At 45.6% G+C, this 27,215-nt stretch overlaps 1 protein-coding gene across 4 annotated transcripts in view; it reads left to right on the top strand.

Moving 5' to 3' along the window:
- Nucleotides 1–27,215, top strand: part of LOC105923631 (CST complex subunit CTC1) — a 75,142-nt gene that overhangs the window by 44,505 nt on the left and 3,422 nt on the right. For 3 of the 4 annotated variants that reach the window (XM_036131072.1, XM_036131069.1, XM_036131070.1), the window contains 16 exons: nt 6,895–7,024; nt 7,574–7,993; nt 10,992–11,114; nt 11,259–11,488; nt 11,763–11,937; nt 12,137–12,339; nt 12,575–12,738; nt 14,905–15,019; nt 15,763–16,324; nt 16,419–16,508; nt 22,557–22,697; nt 22,779–22,825; nt 22,897–22,982; nt 23,657–23,792; nt 25,679–25,750; nt 25,823–25,973. In XM_036131072.1, coding sequence (XP_035986965.1) covers nt 6,895–7,024; nt 7,574–7,993; nt 10,992–11,114; nt 11,259–11,488; nt 11,763–11,937; nt 12,137–12,339; nt 12,575–12,738; nt 14,905–15,019; nt 15,763–16,324; nt 16,419–16,508; nt 22,557–22,697; nt 22,779–22,825; nt 22,897–22,982; nt 23,657–23,792; nt 25,679–25,750; nt 25,823–25,973 — 2,845 coding nt within the window. Of the gene's footprint in view, nt 1–6,894; nt 7,025–7,573; nt 7,994–10,991; nt 11,115–11,258; nt 11,489–11,762; nt 11,938–12,136; nt 12,340–12,574; nt 12,739–14,904; nt 15,020–15,762; nt 16,325–16,418; nt 16,509–22,556; nt 22,698–22,778; nt 22,826–22,896; nt 22,983–23,649; nt 23,793–25,678; nt 25,751–25,822; nt 25,974–27,215 lie in introns of all 4 variants that reach the window. The other variant, XM_036131071.1, reaches the window with a different exon arrangement.

Genomic DNA, 27,215 nt, shown 5'->3' with positions numbered 1-27,215 from the left:
TATGGATAGCTATTTTAATTATTATGTATCTACCTTCAGGATCTATAGTTTTATCTAATATTTTAAAACTAACGCTTTTGTGGATTAAGATTGCTACACCTCTCTGTCTAGAGTTATAGCAGGCCGCAAACACATTAGGGAACTCAGGTGAGTTAAGATCACTTGCATTTGTAGCTGATTTGTGGGTTTCTTGCAATAATACAACATCTGCCTTTAATCTAGTAAGCTGGTTAATGATCTTCATTTTTTTCTCTCTGGTGCCAGCCCCATGCACATTCCATGTCCCAAACTTTACATTCGCCATAGATGTGAGTGAGAAGTTAGAAGGTGCATGCCCTTGAGAAAATAGTCATACATAGACCCAGGTAGCATCATATGATGTGCTTGTGATTGACTGATGTTCAGGAAAGAAGCAGACAGATAAGATAGAAATACACAAAAAAATAAAAAAGTGCAAAGAGTAAGAGAGTGTGAAAAGGGATAAACCATAGCCCGTGCCTTCTGTACCCAACCGTGAACACCAACCGTACCAACGTGCTCTTTAGCTGTGCGTGTATTTAATTTATCACCGTGTACCGATCTGTGCGTCTTATTTATTTATTTATTTTATTTATTTATTTTAAATCATTGAAACATGCTTTAAGTCCACCTGTGGTGTAACTAATAAAGCCAAGGGGTGATCTTCTGATCCCTGAACAACTGTCCATTAATATAAAGTCTGTCAACCGATATGGTGGCTTTAACGCCGTCCATCATGTATTTCTTCCTGATTGGGAACAGCACTCGCCTGCGATCTAGGATTTCCTTAGGAAACTGATCATTAACACTAAAGTCTGTCCCTCTCAGTTCCCTGCCGCAACTTCTAACAAATTCTTTTTGTTTATAATGCGCAAATTTAGCTATGATCGGGCGAGGACGGGTTTTGTCGGGTTTCTTACCTCCGAGCCGGTGGACTCGATGAAAAGTGATGTTTTTTACCTGATCCGCCGGGATTTTTAGCTTCTGCTGGAGAAAGTTCCGGACCGTTTCTTCTGCTATCTCTCCCTGCTGCTCCTGGATGCCTGCAAAGACGAGATTATCTCTCATACTTCGCGACTGTATGTCCAGAATGGATTCCTTCATTTTCTTATTTTCGCCGGAAAGCTGGATAATCCCTTCGGTCAGCTCCGTAACCTTCCCCCTCAGCGCGTCGTTCTCCGCGGGCATAGCTGTTAGCTGGGCTTGGCTAAACTCCACCGACTCCCTTAGAGACTGAAACTCCTTGTGTAGAACCTCTACCAAGGCGAGACGCGCATCAAGGCTGGTAAGCTTCTTGTCGATGGATTCCAAGATGTCGCTGAAGTTCCTGTCTGGGGACAAAGTGGAAGAAGAAGACGCACTGGTGGAATTAGAACGAGTGCGCTTAAGTGACGGTGTGCTAGCAGCTGTAGGCTTCTGGGCCTTCCCCATCACGATGCTATCAAAACACTCGTCCAGGTAGCACTCCAGGCTTGTCACGGTCTCTTCGTCCAGTTTGTTCCCTCGTAGAAAATAAGACAGTTGTAAATGTTTGGGCTTTAACTTTGTATTATTTTTAGTTATTGGTTCGTTCTTACCTTAGCTTGTTTGATTTGAATTACATGAACGCCTCCATTTTACTTACCCACAGCTCTCGCGAGATCTCAGCCGCTCATCTCCGATCTGCCGATGTCTGTCTTTTCTGAGTTTTCTCAGTTCTTCCAGCACCGTTCAGTCTGATTGACACGTGTTGCTACTAAACGTGTGTTTGCTAGTCGGGCTCGGTGGATTCAGCCTATTATCGTGTTTTCCTCTCCAGGGGTCCACTTCATTTTGTTTTCTTTGTCCAGCGGAGGAACTCATGTTTCGTGAATGTATGTTTTATGTTTCAGCGTCGAGTTATTTTAGTTGTCACTCTTATTTTAAATGACACCCAGCGGAGTTCAATTAAAGGCATACTATGCAACATTTTTCAGTAATTAATGTGTTCCATACCGTTTTGGATGATTAAATGAGTCATTTCAGGTTGAACTAAGGTTTTCTCGGCCGCCCTGGTGGTCTGTGGGGGAAATACCGCACTTGCAATGGCAGGAGCAGTCGGCCCGCAGTCACAGGCTCAGAAGTCTCGTGTGCATCGCGAGAGTCGGTCTCGCTTTACGGCGAGAACTGCTATACGCCCGCAGTGAAAGGCATGCTCGTTGCTAGCGCAGTGGCGATATTTGTGCAGTTATCATGGCGGAACCAGCGAGAAAACAGTGAAAGCCCATGTTGGAGCAGGCAAGAAAGAGGAAAAGGGTTCTGGACAGAGAGAGGAGTCGTACACGGGTGAACATCGGGCAAGCTTTTTCAGAATGGCGAGAGCTAAAAGAAAAAGTCATTGTTTGTTCTGCCGTTTTTTCCACTTTTCGTTGCATAGTATACCTTTAACACACTGCAAGCGCATGCATGACGTCACTGGAAGTATCTGTTGTAGATGATTAAAGTAATTTAACATCAGCAGATGGCTGATCACAGGCCTGCTTACATCCAGAGGGATGCATGCTGGGCACCTGGATGTCACCATGTTGGTTTTTCTTAGTAACTGGTGGGGTTCTCAGCTGACATTAGCATTATCTGCTGCTTACAACGTTGTAATGCCAGTTCAGAGATGACGAATGGCATTAATTCGGGACGTGACAGACTGCATTTCCCATGATGCAATGTGGTCAAAATGGCCACCAACTCCCATCATGCAACACAGCCCAAAAATGGCCGCCGCCCTAACAATAGAGCGGAGAAATAACGTTACAAGGGAAAATGTATTTATTGCAGTCACGCACGACAATCTCCCTTCTTCCCTGGCACACCGCCAACCTGAGAAGACACACAGCTGTTACTCCAAACCCCCCCCCCCCCCCCCCCCCCCCACGCCACGTGCTCGAGTTTCTCGCTGGACCGAGACTTTTCGAAGCTAACTTTATTCCCTGCTTTGCTTAGCAGGAGGTCAACTTAAAAAGAACTTTTTAATTCCCTCTGGTCAAAGACTGAGAGCCGCCTTATCTCCCAGTGATCTAAAGTGGTGTTAAACAACCGTGAGCTGGACTTAGATTTGCTAACCGCTCATTTTAATCCATTGTTTAACAGTGGATTGATGATAAGGAATAAGGATTTAAACAAGGGGTGTCAAACTCATTTTGGTTTAGGGGCCGCATTCAGCTTAATCTGATCTCAAGAGGGCCACACGAGTAAACTCATTACAAGATTAAATAGAACTAATAAAAGTGGACTTGTTGTTGATTTTTATATTAAATTAATTTCACTTTTACACAATATATCATGAATAACATCAGCGTTTTTAAGAAAAGTATGTGCAATTTCAACAATACTTTTACTCAGTTAAACATTTACTTGTGCATTATGCATAAGAACTGATCACAGTGATTATACAATGTTGAAAAACATTTATTCACATTTTTTGGAACTTAAAAACACTGTCCTACATGACAAAATACATCAAACAGATAAGAATAAAGAAATTATTTGAATTTTTCCACACCTGAAGCTTTAAATCTGCTAATTAAAACACAGCGCCCCTTGTGGACAATATAGGAACTGCATATTTTCAATTAAACAAAGTACGTGTTTTTTTTCAATAATTGTTTTATCATTCTCTTCCTTTTATCTCCTCTTTCTTTCACCTTTTCTTTTGTTCTTCTTGTTCCTTTCCTCTCCTACTTTCCCATTGTAGTGTCCATATCATTTGAGATATTCCCCGCATGAATCATAATAAAACTATTCACATTCATAAATCAAGCGAAGCACTGTGGCAAAAGCAGTACTGCTCCACTTGTGAAAGTCAAATCTGATGAGCTCTTTTTGGCATTAAGACAACAATTATTATTGCCACATTGCCAGAGAGGACACTGAAAAAAAAAAAACATTTTTTTAATAATGGTAATGCATTTAGCCACTGGGCCGGACTAAATTGTTCGGCGGGCCGTATGTTTGATACCCCTGATTTAAACTCTGATTGCAGTTACATTGGGGTTCTCACAGTCTGCCGGATAAACCTTGTCGGTTAAAATCCGACCAGATCATTTATTCCAGCATAAATGAGTTCATAACAGCTAAATAATGAATGCATTAGTGGTATAAATACTTACAAGCTTCTAGCTAACATCATTACCATTTGAACTATATTTTGTTATAGCAGAATTTTGAGTTGAATGACTTATAATCTAAATTATAATACCAAATTATAATAAATAATAATAATCATATTCAATCAGCTTCTGGCATACCACTGTTGTAGATCTTTAAAGTAATTTAACATCAGCTGATGGCTGATCACAGGCCTGTTTACATTCAGAGGGATGTGTGCTGGGTAGCTGGATGTCAGCATGTTGGTTTTCCTTAGTAACTGGTGAACTGGTGGTGTCCTCAGCTGACATTAGCATTATCTGCTGCTTACAACGTAACATGGCTATGATTGTTGGTTTTCCTTAGTAACTGGTAAACTAATGTCCTCAGCTGACATTAGCATTATCTGCTGCTTACGCTGTGACATGGTTAGTCTCTAATGCTCCAGACAGTTTATCAGAGCTGGATGCCATGAGCAGCATACTGTCTCTCCTCCAGACGGACGCAGATCATCCAGAGTATGATCTTTGGTCCTAAAACCTTCAATCTGATCATTTCAGCCTTAGTCCTCCTGACCTATTTACAGCATTAGAGTCCTGAACCAAAGCTCTGTTTAGCTAAAGTCAGTCAGTGCTGTTGTAGCTGGGCCTGTTTAACAGTCTGATAAACATACCTGTCTCACTGCGTCACTGTCTCACTGTCTGCAGTAGATCTACCATAAAATAAGCTATAAAGTCTCCAGCTACGATCACAGCTGCCTCTGGATCAGTGTTCCTCTGCCTGGTGATGCTAGCTTAGCGTTAGCTTCATGCTGAATGAAGGCTGCAGTAATAATGTTGTAGAGGATTTAACTAAACTCTCACAGTAATCTATTTAACTAAATTTAACTAAACTCTCACAGTAATCTATTTAACTAGATTTAACTAAACTCTCACAGTAATCTATTTAACTAAACTCTCACAGTAATCTATTTAACTAAATTTAACTAAACTCTCACAGTAACCTATTTAACTAAATTTAACTAAACTCTCACAGTAATCTATTTAACTAAATTTACCTAAACTCTCACAGTAATCTATTTAACTAAACTTAACTAAACTCTCACAGTAATCTATTTAACTAAATTTAACTAAACTCTCACAGTAACCACAGACCTCTAGTTTAAATGGTCTGAGCTGCCAGATATTCCTGGTCAGGGAGCTGAAGGTTCTGGTTGTTTCTGCAGATGTTCACCAGGAGTGATGAATGTAGATCTCCAGGTATGATCTTTGCTCAGATCCATCAGGACTACAGCTGCAGGGAGGAACCTGCTAGCTCCACCACAGCGTCAGGGATGTTGGTCTTCCTCGTCTCTGTGAAGATCGCTACACAGCGGTCCATCTAAGGAGATGAAACCCTCAGATCTGACGTTAGCGAGGAGGAGACTGGGCAGAGCTGGTCTGTGTGGGTTAGCCTTCATCCTGGTTGTAGTCCTCCACGGCTGCTTCGTCTGTTCCTGTGGGTCTGTTATTGTCCAGACCTCAGAGGAAGATTGATCTCAGCCTCTGGTGCTGCTGTTCTTGCAGAACAGTGGTCAGTAGGATCCTTTAAACTCCAGGTTCCCCCAGTAGGTTTAGCGTTGGGGTTGGCTCTAAACCTCAACCTGATTCTAGACCTCAGAGGAAGGTTGATCTCAGCCTCTAGAGTAAATTCTGGTTTTAGTGGTTGGTAGGATCCCTCAGACTCCAGGGTTCCTCCAGTTCTAGCAGCTCAGCTCTTCTCTGCTGCATTAATGCCTGTAGTGGTGAACACATGAACAAAAACACAAGGACACACCTAAAGGTCCTCTGGTGCTGCCATCTTGGAAAGAGGAAGCAGAAGATGATGGATGGATATTTTTACTAAAGCAGGAGAACACCTCAGCCCAGAAGTATTCATACTCTGCAGGTTCTGGGTCACCTCCACACCACTCTGAAGACAACGTTCTGGACCTGACCAGAGCTCCCAGGTAACCTAACCAGTCAGGGTTAGCCTCCTTCTGGCTGCTGAGCAGCTTTCTGGTCGTCTCCTCTGGTCTCTGGCCGATTATCTGGATGGTGATCTTCTACAGCTCCTCCTCTCTGGGGGTGGAGGGCCTCCATACCATCACCCTAATCTTTTGTCCACAGATCCATCAGGTTCAGGATGAAGTCAGAACTCTGGTCAGGTCCAGATGTTGCCTTCAGAGTGGTGTGGAGGTAACCCAGAACCTGCAGGGTATGAATACTTCTGGGCTCAGGTAACCCAGAACCTGCAGGGTATGAATACTTCTGGGCTCAGGTAACCCAGACCTGCTTCACTCAGTCACAGCTTCACCTGCAGAACTTCATGAGTGCTGAGGAACATCTGGATCACCACTGGAGTCCTTGCTGGTAGAGATGTTGGTTCATGTTTAAAGGTCCATTAATCTGACCCGTCAGACCCTCATGGCTCTAAAACCTGTCTAACCCTAACCCTGATTACTCTGTGGTCTCTGGTTCTGGTTCTGATGGGTTCTATCTGGACCTCAGATGGTTTAAAGGGGAGGTTCTGGTGGAGGTGGTCCAAGAGTTAAAGAACCGAAGACATGGAAACACAAACAGCCTCTGCTGTAACTCTGTTAATTAGCCTGATTACTCTCTGGTCTCTGGTTCTGGTTCTGGTTCTGATGGGTTCTATCTGGACCTCAGATAGTTTAAAGTGGAGGTTCTGGTGCAGGTTCTGGTTCCTGTCTGTGCTGACTGCTGTGTGACCTCTGGATAACCCCTCTCTCTGGACCAGGGTCAGAGGTCAGCGGGTGTCGGTGTGGGGTCAGGTGGACTCAGTCTGCCCCCTGCTGGACGTGTCAGGAAGTTCCTTCTTCTTCTTCTCTCTGAGGGACGACGACCACACGGTTCCTGTTCTGGTGAAGGTAGGAGAACCGGGCCTGATGGGTCACTGCTGGTAATGTGGGGGAGATCAGAACCACCCAGAATCATTCAGAACATCAGTCAGTTTGTGTTTGAGTCTGTGTGGTTTATATCTGTGTGTGTGTGTGTGTGTGTGTGTGTGTGTGGTTTACATGGTTTTTATGGTTTACATGTGTCTGTGTTGTTTATGTGGTCTATCTATGTATATATATGTGTGTGTGTGTATGTGTGGTTTATATCTCTGTGTCTCTCTGTGTCAGCAGGACAGCAGGCTGTGGTGGTCCAGGTGTGTTTCTTTGTGTGTGTGGTTTATGTGGTTTATCTATGTGTGTTTGTGTGGTTTATATCTGTGTGTGTGGTTTATATGCGTGTGGTTTACATGTATCTATGTGTGTCTCTGTATGCAGGACAGCATGGTGTGGTGGTCCAGGTGTGTGTGTGTGGGTCTCAGCGTGTGTGTCTTTGTATGTGTTGTTTATGTGGTCTATCTATGTATATGTGTGTGTGTGTGTGGTTTACATGTATATCTCTGTGTCTCTGTGTGTCAGCAGGACATCAGGCTGTGGTGGTCCAGGTGTGTGTGTGTGGGTCTCAGCGTGTGTGTTACGGCTCTCAGAGTGTGTTCACTCAGAGGATGGAGAGGAAACAACGTGCTGACTGTTACCCACCGCTCTCAGTTACACACCGGATACACACAGCAACACAATATACAGCTACACAACACACACACACACCCTGACAACACACAGCCTGACAACACACAGCAACACACAGAGCAACACTCTGACAGCACACATGAAGCAGAGCCAGTCCCACTCACTCCTGCTGACCACGCCCACTCTGACCACCACCTGCTGATGGACCATGAGGGGGCGGAGCCTGAGGAGGCGGGGCCTGAGGGGGCGGAGCATGAGGAGGATCCTGTCCAACCAGCAGTGAGGATCAAACAGTCCAGAGTCATCAGTTACCAGGTAGGAGGATTCTGATTGGCTGGTACCTGCTAGCTGCACAATTAATTAATCGCATTTTCAATATAGTCGCGATTTGAAGAAACACAATTTCCAAATCGCAGAGGTCAGCGATTTTTAGCTGTGTAACAATTAGTGAATCAGACGTGTCCTTTAGGTGTTAGTAATATGTTTAAAGTGGGTTTGCCTCCACAGTGGGTTTCTAAATGCATTCCTGCACTAATGTCCTTTGCACAATCACTTCTGCACATACAAATGTTTTTTTAGAAATACTCACCTGTACACTGTGATCGCACACTGCCTCACCTGCACTGTTTACATTTTAATTGTTCACTGTTAAATCACTGCTGCACTTTATCCTGTAATCATCCTGCAATTTACTGTCATTTACTGTAATTTATTGTCATTTTCAAGATGTATGCAAAAACGAAATGTTGTTCTGTACGCACTCTGTGCATACAGAATGACAAATAAAGTTGTCTCAGTCTAACATGGAAGGAAAGACAGCTGCAGTAGTGAGATTATCAAATTTTATTACTTGTTTTAGAGTTTATATAATCATACATAGCATTAAGTTCATGTCAATCAGTTTAATACATAGACTTGTTTGTTGGTTGCACTTTGTCCTTTATGTTCAACTTTATGCTGTTTGTGGTTAATGCAGAAAAGTCAAAATTGAAATATATCGTAGGCAGAATGCCATCATTTCTGCACAGAGTTTAGATTCTGTGTGTCTTTTAGCAACTATTTCACATAGCCAGGAAACAGCTTGATTTGTTCTTTGTACACGTTTAAAAAGACATGATAAATTAAACTGGGGAAAAAATTGCATTAAATCACAATATCAAGATAAAAAAAAATCGCAATTAGGTGATTTTCCTAAATCGTTCAGCCCTAAACTGCTAGCAGGCCTCTGATTGGCTGTTACCTGCTAGCAGGCCTCTGATTGGCTGTTACCTGCTAGCAGGCCTCTGATTGGCTGTTACCTGTTAGCAGGCCTCTGATTGGCTGTTACCTGCTAGCAGGCCTCTGATTGACTGTTACCTGTTGGCAGGCCTCTGATTGGCTGTTACCTGCTAGCAGGCCTCTGATTGGCTGTTACCTGTTAGCAGGCCTCTGATTGGCTGTTACCTGCTAGCAGGCCTCTGATTGGCTGTTTCCTGCTAGCAGGCCTCTGATTGGCTGTTACCTGCTGGCAGGCTTCTGATTGGCTGTTACCTGCTAGCAGGCCTCTGATTGGCTGTTACCTGCTAGCAGGCCTCTGATTGGCTGTTACCTGCTAGCAGGCCTCTGACTGGCTGTTACCTGCTAGCAGGCCTCTGATTGGCTGTTACCTGCTAGCAGGCCTCTGATTGGCTGTTACCTGCTAGCAGGGCTCTGATTGGCTGTTACCTGCTAGCAGGCCTCTGATTGGCTGTTACCTGCTAGCAGGCCTCTGATTGGCTGGTACCTGCTAGCAGGCCTCTGATTGGCTGTTACCTGCTGGCAGGCTTCTGATTGGCTGTTACCTGCTAGCAAGCCTCTGATTAGCCGTTACCTGCTAGCAGGCCTCTGATTGGTTGGTTGTGGATGTAAACCTGTGTTCAGCTGATCTCTGAATGTCCACCAGCTGGGTGTGTTTCCACTGGGGGAAGATCCACTGGGCTGTTGGTGGAGAGAACTCCTGGACCTGGAACCGACCCGCTGGTTCTTAGAACCACCAAGACCTCTCTATAGTAGACCTGAGCATTTCACGGCCCGCGGGCCACATCTGGCCCACTGGCTACCTCTGACCGGCCCACATTAGTTTGTAGTAAAACTATAAATTCTGTTTGTAGTGGTAAAGTTGTTGTTTCAATTTGTTTGTTTTTACCATTTGTTTGTTTCTTTGTTTGTTTTCCTTAACAACCTTTCCCACCTTGGGTGTCCAATACTGTGGTCTGACGCGTGAAATTAAATCCGGGAGATGATTATTGTGTGTCCTTTGATGGTTTATTGTAACAAATTAAACTTGAGTATAACAAAAGATCAGTCCAAGTTTGCAGTGCCAATCACTGTCAATGACTGTCTCAGCTTGTATCAGACACAGCTGCTGTCCTGCATCACAGCCTTTTAAAGGCGCAGTTCCCGCCTTCACCTATAGATGGAAACATGGAAACAAACTGGCATAGAAATTAAGATATATAGAAATTAAGAAAGTATGTTGTCAAATAATTAAAATAAACAAATGGCTCCTACACTGTTACTTTGTTAGAGCTGCAGGGTGCTTTTATTTTGAAGGTCTGCAAAAAAGGAGCAGTAAGTAAAACTTTGCACCGATCTGATACCTGGATCAGATATCGGCTCAGATATTGAGTAATTAGCTCGATCAATCATCAGTATGTGATGACTGATGCTGATTCAGCAGTCTGATCCAGTTATTTGTTTATTATTAATATCACACAGCAGTACATTTACAGCGGTTTAGTCTCTTCTATGTTAGTAACAGCGGTCACACAGAGAACCCACAGCAGCTAGCGGTGAGCTAACAGAGAAACATGGAGCCAGACTGAGCCAAGGCTGCTGCGTGGAAACATTTCAAACTTTATACGCTAACAAGTCCAACATGCAGCATGTGTGAAAGGAGAGAATTGGTGATGAAGGTGGTAAATTCAGCACCACAGACTTAAACAAGCTTGTCCAGAAGCTCCATGCTGAAGAACACACTGACCTTATTTAAATGTTTATGTGAATAAACTTCACTCACATGACAAAGTAAAGGTTTATTCCTTCAACAGTATCAGAACTCTATCGGGTATCAGCTGGTACGCTAAGTCCAGGTATCAGACGAGCTAAAAACTAAACTAACAGGTAAAACTGGATCAGTGCATCTCTACTGGAACCACACAGGAGGTACCGGTGAGGGGGGTGGTCAATCCTCAAAGTGCTGATTCAGTGTTTCCACCACCTCACATCACCTGCAGCCTGGTGGTTCTGCTGGTTCTCAGGTCCAAACATCTCTGCTGTCTCTCTCCTCTGATAGGGCGTAGTGACGGAGGTGGTGAGTGAGGGGGCGGGGCTCTACCTGATGGACAGGAAGGTGGGTCTGTGTCTGGCCTATCAGCCGCCAGAGAGGAGGAGGCTGAGAGCAGGAGACCAGGTGGAGGTGAGTACAGGTGCTGAGATCTGATTGGTCCTCTACATGAGCTCTGATTGGTTCCTGAGCTCTGATTGGTTCCTGAGCTCAGCTCTGATTGGTTCTCTGCCTGAGCTCTGATTGGTTCCTGATCAGCTGTTCTTGACCCTGCAGCTGCACCACGTCCACTTCCTGTACCGGCCGTGTCCAGACCTGCCTCCCAGCATGCTTTGCTGCTGTCTTCGCTCCTCCCTCAGGGTGACGGCGTTCAGCAGGGTGGGCGGAGCCTCTGAAGACCCCAGGTGTCCTGCAGACGGCGTGTTGCCACGGTTACTGCTGCAGCACATCAGAGGGATGGACCAGTACCTGTGGACCTGCCACCTGACCTCCCAGCTGGCCCACAGGTGATGGTTCTGATCCGTCCTGATTGAACAGTTCTGACCCGGTCTTTATCTGTGATCCGGATCTGCTGGTGGTCTGGATCAGCAGTTCTCCAGGGTTCCTGTAGGTCCTTATTTGGACCTTTTCAGTCCGGTACCGTAGGGAGAGGTTCTGTTCAGGTTCTTCAGGGACTGACACCGCTCAGAGCGGATGTGTCACATGACATCCTCTGATCTGCTGACTTTAACTCCAACGTGTCTCTGTCCTCTCTGTCCTCTCTGTCCTTCTGGGTCCCAGTCTGGTCCCTGTGGAGCTACACCACCATCCTCCTCCTCCTCCTCCTCCTCTTCCTCAGTGTGTGTGCTTGCTGTCCTGGAAGCTGTCAGAGACTCTGTGGACAAGGAGACAACCTGGACCCAGAGACATCTACTCAGAGATGCTGGACCACCCTCACCGCTGTCCTCTGAACCAGGTACATGTCCTCCAGAAGCTGTCTGTCTCAGAGTCTTCAGCCTGATGAAGGTAGACCTGAAGGTTCTCCATCTGGGGATAATTTACTGAGAGGATGAAGATGAGGTCATCATCATCATGACCCTGCAGTCCTCCTCACTGCTTCCATGTCTTCATCTGGACCCAGAGGAATGGACTAACCCTCCTGTCTCTGTCCTCAGTACCAGGTGGACCCCTCTGTCCCTCAGCTCCTCAGTGTCTCAGACCTTCTCCAGTCCCTCAGGTCCTCCTGCTGGTCCTCAGTCTCCCTGAGGTCTCTGCTGCCCCAGGACGGATCCAGTCTCAGCAGGTCTGAGGTGAACTCGTCTCTGTCCTGGTCCTGCAGGACGCTGTCCTCTGATCCTCAGACAGGAGACAGCCTCAGGTAAACCCGGCTACATCTTGGTGGGAGGGTCTCATGTTGTTCCTGTTAGGCTTCACCACCTCACAGTGATCGTGTCTCATGTTGAAGTTCCTGTTAGGCCACGCCTCCTCACAGTGGGCGTGTCTCATGTTACTATTCCTCTTAGGCCCCGCCCCCTCACAGTGGGCGTGTCTCATGTTATTCCTGTTAGGCCCCGCCCCCTCACAGTGGGCGTGTCTCATGTTGTTCCTCTTAGGCCCCGCCCCCTGCTCCTGGTGGGAGTCCTCCAGCTGCCCTCTGAGAGGTCAGAGTTCAGACAGACTCTGCAGCTCAGAGACGCTACAGCAGCCGTGGGCTGCGTCGTCACGGAAACCACGGAGGATGGAGGTCAGAGGGCGTCCTTCAACACGGCCTGGATCGGTAGGTGACCGAACACACAGCCTGGGGGGATTCCAGGAAACTCTGAGGAGAAACCATTAGATCCAGAACCTCTGAGATCATCTGGGTCCAGTTAGTGTTCACCAGCCAGTCTGATGTTATTAAGTTTTAAAATCTCACAGCCTGTCTTCATGTAAATGTTCTAAATCTGTGCACAGTACCATAGTTCCTTTAAAAGTATTCACCCCCTTGGGTTGTGATGTTCACTGGAACAGCCTCAGTGTCTGCTGCTGACTCAGGAAGAGGTTCTGTTTCAGTTGCGCTAGACCTCAGTATTCTACCATCAGCCGGTCCTGATAACCAGATAGAAGGAACCAGTTATTGGCGGGTTCTGTTTCATCCCTCCTGACCACCAGAGGGCGGTGATGAAACCACTCAATGTTCCCTTTGGGCATGCTCACTTCCAGTAATTATACCAACAGAGTCACACCTGTGAGGCCGGAGGACCTCTCAGAGGCTACGTAACAGCTTGGTGCTGTTTTTGGTGAGAACTGGTGTTGGTAGCAGTTTTCCCCCCAGACTCCCAATATCAGCCTCTTAGCTTCTTCTGCTATAATTGGTGACGGCTGCGTTTTCGCCCCGACTCCCAGTGTGACCAACGTCACTTACTAAAGTTTGGATACAGCTAACGTTGTTAGCTCCTTTGGTTTATTGGTTTATGTACCTGGTGACAGCTGCGTTCACGCCCCTCTCCTGATTTTAGCTAATTTTTATGTCTTAATAGGGCTGAGTCTTGTCGACCTTCAACATGGATGGCTCCCACTGCTGCATGGATGTGGGGCTGCCATCCAATCAGAGGAGGACCTGTACCTTACCTGCCTTGGACATGAGCACCTGGTGGAGGTGCTGTCTGAGAACTTCTGCATGAACTGTAGTTTTATGCCCCAGGCAGTGAGGGGGGCTCGGTTGGCCCAGTTGTTTCCCCAGGAGGGTTCTAACCTTCCCCCCTCTGGACAGGTGGATCCCTCCAGGAGTTCTGTTGTTATGGTGGGACCGCGGTCTGGGCAAACCCCCCCCCTCTCCCCCTCCCTCGGAGGAAACGGGCCAAACTTGACCAGGGCCTGGCCACAAGGTGGAGCAGTTGTTGGCAGAGATGAAGTCTTTGTTGCAGACACGTCAGCCTGATGCCTCTGTTCCAGTGGCTGGGCTCTCTTCTCCACCCATACCTGAACTAGTTATGGAGGAGGACATCATATATCTCTGGCTGCTTCTGCTTCTCCTTTTAGAGATGAGGAGGAGGCAGGGTCCTCTCAGGCCTCTGACAATGGGTCATTTTCATCCCAGAGTGCAGCAAAGAGTTGTCTGGTTCCATCTCAGATATCCACCTTTCTGGACTCCACCACCATGAAGGCCCGTCCATCTGTCCACAGGGTGGAGGACATACTCCAGCTTGTCCGTTCAGGCTGGGCAGATAGTTTCTCTACATCATCTTCCTGCAGATGCTGGACTGACATCAGTCCTTCGTGTCCTTGGGTTTCCTCCTTCTGAGCCTTAGCAGTGGAGGCTCAGCAGCTTCTCCTAGAATCCAGGCTGCACAGGCGTCCCAGGCTCATAGTGATGATGCCTTGGTGCCCTAGCTCCTTGGTGGGACAGGACCCTTGTGTCCAGTGGTGTTCCAGTGGGGTTAGTGGTGTGTGGAAGAGAAGTGGTCACCACGGATCAAAGCCCCATGGGCGCTGTGTGGCGACTCAGAGCGGTTCAGGGTCTCTGGGATCCAGGAGAACCCACCGAGTACATGAGTGGCGTGGAAGGGAATTAGTCACCATAGATACCAGCCTCATGGACGCCGTGTGGCGACACAGAGGGGTTCAGGGTCTCTGGGGTCCAGGAGAACCCACCGAGTACATGAACCTGCTGGAGCTGCTGGCTGTGCTCATGGCCCTCAGGGTTCTTCTGCTCCACCTAGAGGGAAGGTGTTGGTAAATAACAACATCTCATCAGGGTTCTCTACCATCACGTCTGATGATCTCCAGACTGATGTGTCCCACAGAGTAACAGGTTATGGTGACCAGCTGTGAGGCAGTTAGTCGCTGTAAACAAACACTCTCTGATGTAAACGGTGGATTTACAGGCACTGACAGCGATCGGTGTGTTACAGGAACCAGATATTTCCAGATAGAACCTCCTGCAGCCTCATGTGTGTTTCAGGTTGTCTGGTGTGTGTGCGCCGGTTCTCCATGGTAACAGAGAGGTTCCTCCAATCAGAGTTCCCCTCCTACCAACACCTGGACCAGGACCGCTTCATCACCCACAGAACCTGCAGGTACCCCCCCCCCCCCCATACACACACACAGATCCAGCTGGTTGGTTCTGGTTAGTTAGTAGTTCAGAACCAGAACCAGCCGTGGCAGCACTAAACTGCAGGGGAATCTAACTGCCAACCTCAGAGGACCTGTGAGCTGCAGAGAGACCGACTCGGCTCAGAGGTCCAGAGACCGACCTGCTGGACCTGATGGTCAGTAGGGTTGGGAATTGATAAGATTTTCACGATTCCGATTCTCTTATTGAAAAACATTTTATTTAGACAATCTGACAACAGCCTCACATTCACCTACTGAAACTCAGGGGCCTGTACTGTAGGAAACGAGTGCAAACCCTTAACAATGAACTTGGTAAGTGCACGGTGACATTCGTCTACCTTATTCTGGGACCCAGTAGGTTAAACAAACATTGTTCACTACGGATTATTTTGGTGACTTTGTTTTATTAATCCTTTTCTCAGACTCATGCCAGACGGATTGCATACATTGTACACGTACGTATATTATTACGAAACGAACGTTTACGTCTCAATCTTCTGTAGAAGGAAGGTGTTTCACCATGAAGGTCCACATTGATGATTTTCAGACCGTGGTGGATCAGCAGATCAGGTTCTGCAGGAACCAGAGTCATCACTAAATGGTTCCTGCAGGTTCTGACCTGCTTCCACCGCTCTGAGGACATTCAGTCCCTGATGGAAGGAGAAATGGTTCTGATGGACCTGACTGTGTCTCCTGGTTCTGACAGGGTTTACCTGCAGTTCTGCCTGGACCACCTGGTCATCCTGAGCCCCTCTGCTACCATGGCTGCACACCTGAGGAGGCAGGGGGAGGAGTCAGGAGAAGAGGCTCAGAGAGGAGAGGAGGAGGAGGAGGATGATGATGATGATGATGGTGATGATGATGGGATGAAGAAAAGAAGACGGGATGAAGAGGTCTCCTCCTCTGTTACCATTGCTACACATCTGAGGAGGCAGGGGGAGGAGTCAGGAGGAGAGGAGGAGGAGGATGATGATGATGGGATGAAGAAAAGAAGAAGGGATGAAGATGTCTTCTCCTGTGTTACCATGACAACGGTACCTGGGGGCGGGGCCTCCCATGCCTGTGTCTCCATGGTGATTAAAGTGAGGAGTAAAGGAGGCGTGGCCTGGAGTAATGCTGGGATTAGGACCAATGATGGCAGGGAGGCGGGGCTAGAGCTGGGTTTCTCCGTCACAGCTCTTGTGATTGGCCCAGTGTTCAGCTGGGGGCGGGACCCGAAGAACCAGCCAATGACAGAGAAAGAGGCAGAGCCAGAGAGGGAAGTGGAGGTGAGGAATAATTTACCTTCTAGACAACTGAACCAGAGTTCTCCCACAGAACCCGTTTGTTCACCTGGTGTTTACCTGGTGTTCACCTGTCCAGGTGCTGCTGCTGTTCTCAGGTGGTTCTGCTCGCTGGTTCCCCGTCCTCCAGCCTGGATGTTTCTACAGAGTCACAGCAGCCAACGCTCAGGTAGAACACATGTGATGACCTCACTAAATCACCTTTCCACCAAAGCGGTTCCAGTGCTACCTGGTCTAGAACCACTGAGACCCGGTTCTAGTGGTTCTGGTAAAGAGCAGCTATAGAACCGTCTTCTATCATTGATTTAAAAACTGTTGAGATTCCTTATCAGGAATCAAGAGGCTTTAATCTCTTGATCCAAAAGGAACAAATCATAAAAATCTAATAAAAATCAATACGCCTCACTTTGACCCAAAAATAAAACTATTAAATGTGGTCTATTAAATATAAGGTCTCTCCCTCCAAAGACTTTGTTAGTTAAATTGATTTCTGATAATCAGATTGATTTGTTTTGTCTCACAGAAACCTGGCTACAAGAGGACTACGTTAGTATAATTGAGTCAACTCCCTCCAGTTATTCAAATTTCCACATTCCCAGATCTGTGGGAAGAGGAGGAGGAGTGGCAACTATCTTTCAGTCTGATTTATTAATTAGTCCCAGGCAAACTAATAATTACAGTTCTTTTGAACATTTAACCCTCAGTTTCCCTCATCCAAACTGCAAAGCAATAAAACCTCTTCTGTTTGTTGTTTTGTATCGTCCACCAGGCCCTTACACTCAGTTTTTGGATGAGTTGTCAGATTTCTTATCTGATTTGGTGATAATCACTGACAAGGTTATTATAGTGGGTGATTTTAACATCCATGTTGACACAGAATGTGATAACCTTAGTGTAGCCTTTAAAACTATCCTAGATTCAATTGGTTTTGCTCAAAATGTGCATAAACCGACGCACTCTTGGCTCCATACTTTAGACCTTGTGCTGACATATGGCATTGATTGTGAAGAATTAACAGTATTCTCTCACAACCCTGTCCTATCTGATCATTTTTTAATAACATTTGAGTTTAATCTAACTGAGTTCTCCACCCCCAAAAGAGGGTTCCATTATAGTAGATTTTTATCGGATAATGCTGTATCAAAACTTAAAGAGTCTGTCCCCCTTTTAATATCCTCTGTATTGCAGAAATACCCTGCAGATAGCAGCAATGTTGTTTCTTCCCATTCACAAATGGATGTCTTTGTAAACGGTATGACTTCATCATTGCGTTCTGCATTAGACAATGTAGCTCCCTTGAAAAAGAAGGTGATTATTCACAGGAAGCTGGCTCCCTGGTTTAATTCAGAGCTGCGTTCCTTGAAGCACAATGTTAGGAAATTGGAGAGAAAATGGCGCTCTACACACCAAGAGGAATCCTACCTAATCTGGAAGGACAGTCTGTTGTTGTATAACAAGACTCTTCGCAGAGTTAGAGCAGCATATGTTTCATCATTAATTGAGGAGAATAAAATAATCCTAGATTTCTCTTTAGTACAGTTGCCAAACTTACCCAGAGCCACAGCTCTGTTGATCCATCCATTCCCTTAGCTCTTAGCAGTAATGACTTTTTGGGATTCTTCATAAATAAAATTGATGCCATTAAAAATAAAATAATTGGCATCCTCCCAAACATGATTACCTCGTCCTCAGTAAGTGAGGCAGCATTGGAGGAATCTTTAGAACCTGCGCAGTGTCTGAACTGTTTAGAAGCAGTAGAGCTTTCTGAGCTATCTAAAATTTTAGCTTCATCTAAACCTTCTACCTGTATGTTAGACCCAATCCCAACCAAGTTGTTTAAGGAGATATTCCCTTTGATCAGTGGTCCTATTTTAGACATGATTAATCTATCCTTGGTAAATGGATATGTACCACAGGCTTTTAAAGTAGCTGTTATTAAACCTTTACTTAAGAAACTATCTCTTGATCAAGATGAGTTAGTAAATTACAGACCTATATCTAATCTTCTTTTCTTATCTAAAATTCTTGAGAAAGTAGTTGCTAATCAACTTTGTGAACATTTACAAAGTAATGACCTACTTGAGGAGTTTCAGTCAGGCTTCAGAGCTCATCATAGCACTGAAACAGCTCTGGTGAAGGTCACTAATGATATTCTCATGGCCTCAGATAATGGACTTGTGTCTATACTTGTCCTGTTAGATCTCAGTGCTGCGTTTGATACAGTTGATCACAATATTCTCCTACAAAGACTTGAGCATACTGTAGGGATTAAGGGGCGACGTGGCACAGAGCTTAGGGAGTTCGTCTTGCAATTGGCAGTTTGCCGGTTCGATCCCCTGCACTGACTGTCTCTGTCGTTGTGTCCTTCACCCGCATTGCCTGCTGTCGGTGGTCAGAGGGCCCGGTGGCGCCAGTGCATGGCAGCCTCGCTTCTATCAGTCTGTCCCAGGGCAGCTGTAGCTACTAACATAGCTCACCACCGTCAGGGTGTGAATGTGTGCGTGAATGGGTGAATGACTGAATGTAGTGTGAAGCGCTTTGGAGGTCGTCAAGACTAGTTAAAAGCGCTATACAAGTACAAGCCATTTACCATATTTAGGGAAAAGCATTAGGCTGGTTTAAATCTGATCTGTCGGACAGATTCCAGTTTGTTCATGTTAATAATAAATCTTCCTCAAACTCTAGAGTCACTTGTGGAGTACCACAGAGTTCAGTCCTTGGACCAATTCTATTTACTATATATATGCTTCCGATTGGCAAAATTATCAGACAGCATGGGATTAATTTCCACTGTTATGCTGATGACACTCAGCTATATTTATCCATAAATCCTGATGAATCCAATCAGTTACTTCGACTGCAGTCATGTCTTGATGACATCAAAAGCTAAATGACTTTCCAGAGTTTCCTTTTTTCACCTCCGGAATATCGCCAAAATTAGAAACATTCTGTCCAGGAGTGATGCTGAAAAACTAGTCCATGCATTTGTTACTTCAAGGCTGGACTATTGTAATTCTTTACTATCAGGAAGTCCACAAAATGCAGTTCAAAGCCTTCAGCTGATCCAAAATGCTGCGGCAAGAGTTCTGATGAAAATCAACCAGAGGGATCATATTTCTCCAATTTTAGCTTCCCTTCATTGGCTTCCTGTTAAATCAAGAATAGAATTTAAAATTCTCCTTCTAACGTATAAAGCCCTTAATAATCAAGCTCCATCATATATCAGAGCCCTGATTACCCCGTATGTTCCTAACAGAGCACTTCGCTCTCAGACTGCAGGTCTGCTGGTGGTTCCTAGAGTCTCTAAAAGTAGAATGGGAGGCAGATCCTTTAGCTATCAGGCTCCTCTCCTGTGGAACCAACTCCCAGTTTTGGTCCGTGAGGCAGACACCCCGTCTACTTTTAAGACTAATCTCAAAACTTTCCTTTTTGACAAAGCTTCTAGTTAGAGTGGCTCATGTTACCCTGAGCTACCTCTATAGTTATGCTGCTATAGGCTTAGGCTGCTGGAGGACATCAGGGTCTATTTCTCTCACTCTACTGATTTCTACTGTTCTTCAGTTTTGCATTGTATTACATTGAAATGACTGTCGTCATTTCAGCTTTTAACTTTTTGTTCTCTCTCTTTTTCTTCATAGTAGGTACACCTGGTCTGGCGTTCTGTTAACTGTGACATCATCCAGAGAAGACGGATCACCCGCTACTACCATCTAATGTAGAACAGATTACTAGATCAATGTGTGCTTCTGTGCTTTTTTGTTTCTCTTGTTGTGTCTCTGCTCTGTCTTCTGTAACCCCAGTCGGTCGAGGCAGATGACCGTTCATACTGAGCCCGGTTCTGCCGGAGGTTTTTTTTCCCGTTAATGGGTGGTTTTTCTTTCCACTGTCGCTTCATGCTTGCTCAGTATGAGGGATTGCAGCAAAGCCATGTACAATGCAGACGACTCTTCCTGTGGCTCTACGGTTCCCCAGGAGTGAATGCTGCTTGTCGGGACTTTGATGCAATCAACTGGTTCCCTTATATAGGACATTTTTGACCAATCTGTATAATCTGACCCAATCTGTACAATATGATTGAACTTGATTTTGTAAAGTGCCTCGAGATGCCATGTTTCATGATTTGGCGCTATATAAATAAAACTGAATTGAATTGAATTTATTATCATGAGGTTTTACCTTAGTGAGATGTTGACGAGGCCGACAGCGGCTAGAATGATCTCGATGACACATGACAGCAGATATAAACTTTAATCTCAAGAGCCCTGATACCAGGATTAATAATAATTGAACTTTATTGATCTCACAATGGACAAATTCACTTCTGCATCTTAACTCATCACCCTTGGGGAGCAGTGGGCTGCCATGTGCGGCGCCTGGGGAATAATGTGGGGTTAAGGGTCTTGCTCACGGACCCAGAATGGCAGCCTGTGGGAGTTGAACTCAGAACCTCTGGGACTAAAGCTCTGTGCTCTAACCACTAGGCCACCACTTGGTTGGTCAGAGAACGGTTGGTTCTCTGACCAACTGTTACGTCCCAGAAAGGGGCCAACATATTTAAGGACACGTAGACAGAAATGAGGGTTAACAACAATATTTTATTTTCAAAAAACCTCTCTTGGACTTCTTTTTCAGGTGCTTTTCTTCTCTGTGGAGGGAGAGGGGAAAAAAAGAGAGTGAGTTTAAATACCCTCAGTTTCTCTGTGTCCAAAATAAAGGGAGAGTGAAAATGGGAAAAAAACATATCTCTCCAAAGTATTAACAGAATGTTGGACCTGGTGAGCCGATCAAAAGAACAAAATGCTATAGTAGAGGGCCAACCCTATACAGGGCCGTCGAAGCCTCTACTATAAGCAGACTAAAGCAAAACAAAAAAACTATTGCAAAGTAAAAAACCGAAAACAGAACAACCGGTCCCACCAGGCCAAAATCATCAAAACAGCAAACAAACAAAAAGCTAACAAAAATACCACATGGCCGGCTGGAGTTGTCAGCTGTCACCATCAGCTGTGTCACACAGCTCCAGAAGACGTCCGAGCACCGCAATCAGGACACATCCTTGGTGGTGGTGACAAGTGGAAGGGCGGGGCTCAATATGTTGAGACCCAGCCTATTTATAGGCGGACCAATAGCACCACAACTAATGTAATCCAATTACCAAACAAAAAAAAATGATCTAATGCTAAAATCTCTCAACAAAACCACTCAACTAAAGTCCAATACAAAACAATCTAAAAAAAACAAATAAACAAAATTGTGTGCCCAAAGCACATAACACCAACATATGACCGTTAATAACCCTTAATCACCATAAACCTGATACCTTTACGCTTTATTTTATTAAACGGTTGGTTCTCTGACTTTCTAACATATAACCCGTAATCACCTTTAATCACTAGAACCCTGATACCTTTACACTTTATTTTAAATGGTTAATTTTATTAAACGGTTGGTTCTCTAGCCATTGTCCCTTCCTGAGGGACCTAAGGATCCATATAGTCCTCAGCTGCTAATGGACTCATCTTTAGATCAGAAGGCAGAGCTGGTGCTGCAGTTTGGGCCGGTTCTGTTCTGATGATGACCCAAACGACCACAGGACAGTCGTTAGACAACATCTAAGTATATCTAGCCATACCTGGTTCCCACCGACACAAACTCTGGTTCTAGTGTAGAAAAACTGGATCAGCCCAGGTTCTGCTGGGTCAGGACCCGGTCCATCTGCTTTCTTCAGCAGGTGGACCGGGTCGTGTAGCAGCACCAGCGAGTCAGATTGTTGACTGGGCCATAATTTAAACTCTGGATTTGATCAGATTTTCCATAATGGTGGACCTTTAGTATCTCCAGGTGGTTTAATCAGCAGGACTCTAAATTTCTGGTCCAGCTGCTGCTGATCTGGGATCAGCGGTTCAGGACTGTGAGGCGTTCTGAAGCAGAGCTGCTGGTTTAAAACCGAGGTAATAAACTATGGTGGTGATTTTAGAGCTGCAGGTCACAGAGATCCTGGGAGAACTGATACAGGTCCACCTGGTTCCATGAAACCAGTTCCATGAAGCGGCGCTAGTAGAACTGGAACAGGTTTGGTGGAAAAGCTCCATGAGATGTTGGGTTTTGGATCAAAGTGACTCCAGAACTTACCTGGACTCACCTGGTCCAGGTTCTGTCTCTGATGGACAGGTTGGTGCCGCTGCAGCTGATTGGTCCTCTGCTGTTTGTCCAACAGGATCCCAGCGTTCTGATTGGTTGTAGAGTCCGTGGGCAGAGTGGGGTGGAGGTCCACTCTGACTCCACCATTCAGGTTGGATCTGATTGGAGGTTTCACACTCTGACACGCCCCCTGCTGCTGCGCCACACCTGGACTCAGGTAACAAGACGTTGGACCAGAACCGGACTGGTTCTGATCAGGAAGCCTGATTTCTACTGATCTGTGTCTCTGACTTCTCAGACTCCTCCCCCTTCAGTCCTGTCTGTGTCTCAGGTGTTGGACTGCAGGTAATCAGAGCTCTGCTGCCCCCTGTGGCGGTCAGAGGAACTGCAGCTGATCTCTGAATGATGTGTTTCAGCTCAGAGGTGGTGACCTTCCAGGGCCTGATCTCTGAGAGACGCTCTTTGATGGACGGGAAGGGTCAGAGTAAAGACAGACACTCAGGTAGATCCATTCAAACACACCTGTGCAGGTAAAACACAGAGGTGTACCTGTGCAGGTAAAACACAGACAGAGGTTTACCTGTTCATGTAGAACACAGACAGAGGTGTACCTGTTCAGGTAAAACATGGAAGGAGGTCTACCTGTTCAGGTAAAACACAGACAGAGGTGTACCTGTTCATGTAGAACACAGACAGAGGTGTACCTGTTCAGGTGTGCAGGTAAAACACAGACAGAGGTGTACCTGTTCATGTAGAACACAGACAGAGGTGTACCTGTTCAGGTGTGCAGGTAAAACACAGACAGAGGTGTACCTGTTCAGGTAAAACACAGACAGAGGTCTACCTGTTCAGGTAAAACACCAACAGAGGTCTACCTGTTCAGGTAAAACACAGAGAGAGGTTTACCTGTTCAGGTAAAACACAGAGAGAGGTCTACCTGTTCAGGTGTGCAGGTAAAACACAGACAGAGGTTTACCTGTTCAGGTAAAACACCAACAGAGGTCTACCTGTTCAGGTAAAACACAGACAGAGGTGTACCTGTTCAGGTAAAACATGGAAGGAGGTCTACCTGTTCAGATAAAACACAGAGAGAGGTCTACCTGTTCAGGTGTGCAGGTAAAACACAGAGGTGTAAACCATGCAGGCATCCGGAGCTAACCAAGTTTCTTTATTCAGGTGTTCGTCTGACTGTGTGTGACCAAAGTGGGCGGAGTCTATGTGTCTACCTGGATTTAAGTCACGCCCCCTACCCACCTGGTCTGTTGCCAGGTAACCAGGTGCTGCTGTCAGGCTTGCTCAGAAAACTGTCCAGGTAGGTGATGATGTCAGCGTTTTTCCAGCTGATTTATTCTCTCAGATGGGGAAAGGTTTGGGGCGCTCGCCTCCTTCAGCCGTCACACACCTGTAGAGGTGGGTGGGGTTATGGTCGTGATGCTGCAGCTGAACACAACCTGAGGGTTCTGATCACTTTCTGTCTGATGAGGTTATAAAAATGCTTTCACTGCTGGAACAGTGTGACGGAGAACTTTAGAGGTTATGAAGCTGAGATCTTTTCACACTGTGGTAAAACATGAAACTGGTGACCTGTCCACACCTGAACTCACCCTAACTCACCCACCTGTAACTTCCACAAAGGTGTTCTGGAAATCTCCCCGTAAGTCACTTGTAACACTTGTAATTAATGTGTAATACAGCTGCAATTTACCTGTAATTGACCAATAGCACACCTGTCAGCTTAAGTTCAGCTGATATATGTAGAGCTGATAAAAACTATCGTCAGCTCCAGAATCTTAGCAGAAAACTATTCAGATTGTTGGAAGTAAAAGGACTTTAGTCGTATTACCTGCATTACAATTACATCCTACTTTAATCTCTGAGATTTCTAAATAAATAGATTTTATTTCAAATACTGGTTTCTGGTATCACCAGGATGCTATGGACCAAGTTTTACGGAGGAAAACAGATATTTTATTGAAGTTTTCAACAACAGCAACAAATAAAACAATAACATTTTATTTCTATAGCTCCAATTCACAACATCATATCATCTGAAGGCTCTTTCTAAAGTCAGACTCCATCAGATCCTCCAGGTTGGTGAGAAAGTTTGCTCTCTAAGGAAACCCAGCAGGTTGCATCAAGTCTCTCCAAGCAGCATTCACTCCTCCTGAAAGAGCGTAGAGCCACAGTGGACAGTCGTCTGCATTGTTGATGGCTTTGCAGCAATCCCTCATACTGAGCATGCATGAAGCCACAGTGGAGAGGAAAACTCCCCTTTAACAGGGAGGAGAACCTCCAGCAGAACCAGAACCAGGCTCAGTGTGAACGCTCATCTGCCTCCACCCACTGGGGCTTAGAGAAGACAGAGCAGAGACACAGAAAGCTCAGAAGCTCACATTGACCCAGGAGTACTTTCTATGTTAGAGAAGACAGAGCAGAGACACAGAAAGCACAGAAGCTCACATTGACCCAGGAGTACTTTCTATGTTAGAGAAGACAGAGCAGAGACACAGAAAGCACAGAAGCTCACATTGACCCAGGAGTACTTTCTATGTTAGAGAAGACAGAGCAGAGACACAGAAAGCTCAGAAGCTCACATTGACCCAGGAGTACTTTCTATGTTAGAGAAGACAGAGCAGAGACACAGAAAGCACAGAAGCTCACACTGACCCAGGAGTACTTTCTATGTTAGAGAAGACAGAGCAGAGACACAGAAAGCACAGAAGCTCACATTGACCCAGGAGTACTTTCTATGTTAGAGAAGACAGAGCAGAGACACAGAAAGCACAGAAGCTCACACTGACCCAGGAGTACTTTCTATGGTAGAGAAGACAGAGCAGAGACACAGAAAGCTCAGAAGCTCACATTGACCCAGGAGTACTTTCTATGGTAGAGAAGACAGAGCAGAGACACAGAAAGCACAGAAGCTCACATTGACCCAGGAGTACTTTCTATGTTAGAGAAGACAGAGCAGAGACACAGAAAGCTCAGAAGCTCACATTGACCCAGGAGTACTTTCTATGTTAGAGAAGACAGAGCAGAGACACAGAAAGCACAGAAGCTCACATTGATCCAGGAGTACTTTCTATGTTAGAGAAGACAGAGCAGAGAGGCGGGGTTCACCTGGACAGGTCACCAGTCTGTAGCAGATTTTTGATATTATTATTATTTTAATTACTCTGTAACTCACCTGTGTTTCAGGTCAGGAGGCGTGTACTGCTCCCTCTCACCTGTCAGCTGTGTCACGGTGACAGCACTGGGTGACTCCTGCAGGTAAACCTGGAAACACCTGCTGTGCTGCTTCATGCTGCTGCTGCTGTTACTGCATGTTGTTCCTGTTTACAGGTTGTCCCCGCCCCCTCCATCTCCCAGCATGCACCTGGCTCAATGGGCTGCCAGCAGGTGTGTTCAGGGTCAGGTCAGAGGTCACGTGGTGGGCTTCCTGTTCCTGCAGCTGCAGTGGAGCTGCTCCCTCTGTGGGAGTGTCTACAGACAGGTACTACACAGTACTATAGAGTACTACAGAGTACTTCACAGTACTACAGAGTACTACACGGTACTACAAAGGGGGGAACAGGGTACTACACAGAACTATAGAGGGAATAAAGGGTACTACACAATACTACAGAGAGTAAAGGGTACTACAGATGTTTTCTGCTTACTCTTAACTACCAGGAATGTTTCATCGCCACGTTCTGTGTATGAAGGTTTGAGAACATTACTCAGGTTTTACTACAGGCTTGAATGCGTCATCAAAGAAGCTCTGAGCGTCTGGTTCATGCAGCACAAAGGATCGTGTTCAGGTGGGTCTGACTGTCAGAAGTCGGTGTGAGTCCCAGCAGACCCAGAGACGCCCTGCAGGCTGCGTTCCTTGAAGCACAATGTTAGGAAATTGGAGAGAAAATGGCGCTCTACACACCAAGAGGAATCCTACCTAATCTGGAGGGACAGACTATTGTTGTATAACAAGACCCTTCGCAGAGTTAGAGCAGCATATTTTTCATCATTAATTGAGGAGAATAAAAATAATCCTAGATTTCTCTTTAGTACAGTTGCCAAACTTACCCAGAGCCACAGCTCTGTTGATCCATCCATTCCCTTAGCTCTTAGTAGTAATGATTTTATGGGATTCTTCATAAATAAAATTGATGCCATTAAAAATAAAATAATTGGCATCCTCCCAAACATGATTACCTCGTCCTCAGTAAGTGAGGCAGCGTTGGAGGAATCTTTAGAACCTGCGCAGTGTCTGAACTGTTTAGAAGCAGTAGAGCTTTCTGAGCTATCTAAAATTTTAGCTTCATCTAAACCTTCTACCTGTATGTTAGACCCAATCCCAACCAAGTTGTTTAAGGAGATATTCCCTTTGATCAGTGGTCCTATTTTAGACATGATTAATCTATCCTTGGTAAATGGATATGTACCACAGGCTTTTAAAGTAGCTGTTATTAAACCTTTACTTAAGAAACCTTCTCTTGATCAAGATGAGTTAGTAAATTACAGACCTATATCTAATCTTCTTTTCTTATCTAAAATTCTTGAGAAAGTAGTTGCTAATACACTATGTGAACATTTACAAAGTAATGACCTACTTGAGGAGTTTCAGTCAGGCTTCAGAGCTCATCATAGCACTGAAACAGCTCTGGTGAAGGTCACTAATGATATTCTCATGGCCTCAGATAATGGACTTGTGTCTATACTTGTCCTGTTAGATCTCAGTGCTGCGTTTGATACAGTT

This window comes from Fundulus heteroclitus, unplaced genomic scaffold (assembly GCF_011125445.2).
Source record: "Fundulus heteroclitus isolate FHET01 unplaced genomic scaffold, MU-UCD_Fhet_4.1 scaffold_41, whole genome shotgun sequence".
In the NCBI taxonomy this organism is placed as follows: domain Eukaryota; kingdom Metazoa; phylum Chordata; class Actinopteri; order Cyprinodontiformes; family Fundulidae; genus Fundulus; species Fundulus heteroclitus.
The sequence above is the reverse complement of the archived record's forward strand: the minus strand, read 5'-3'. Positions and strand labels throughout refer to the sequence as shown.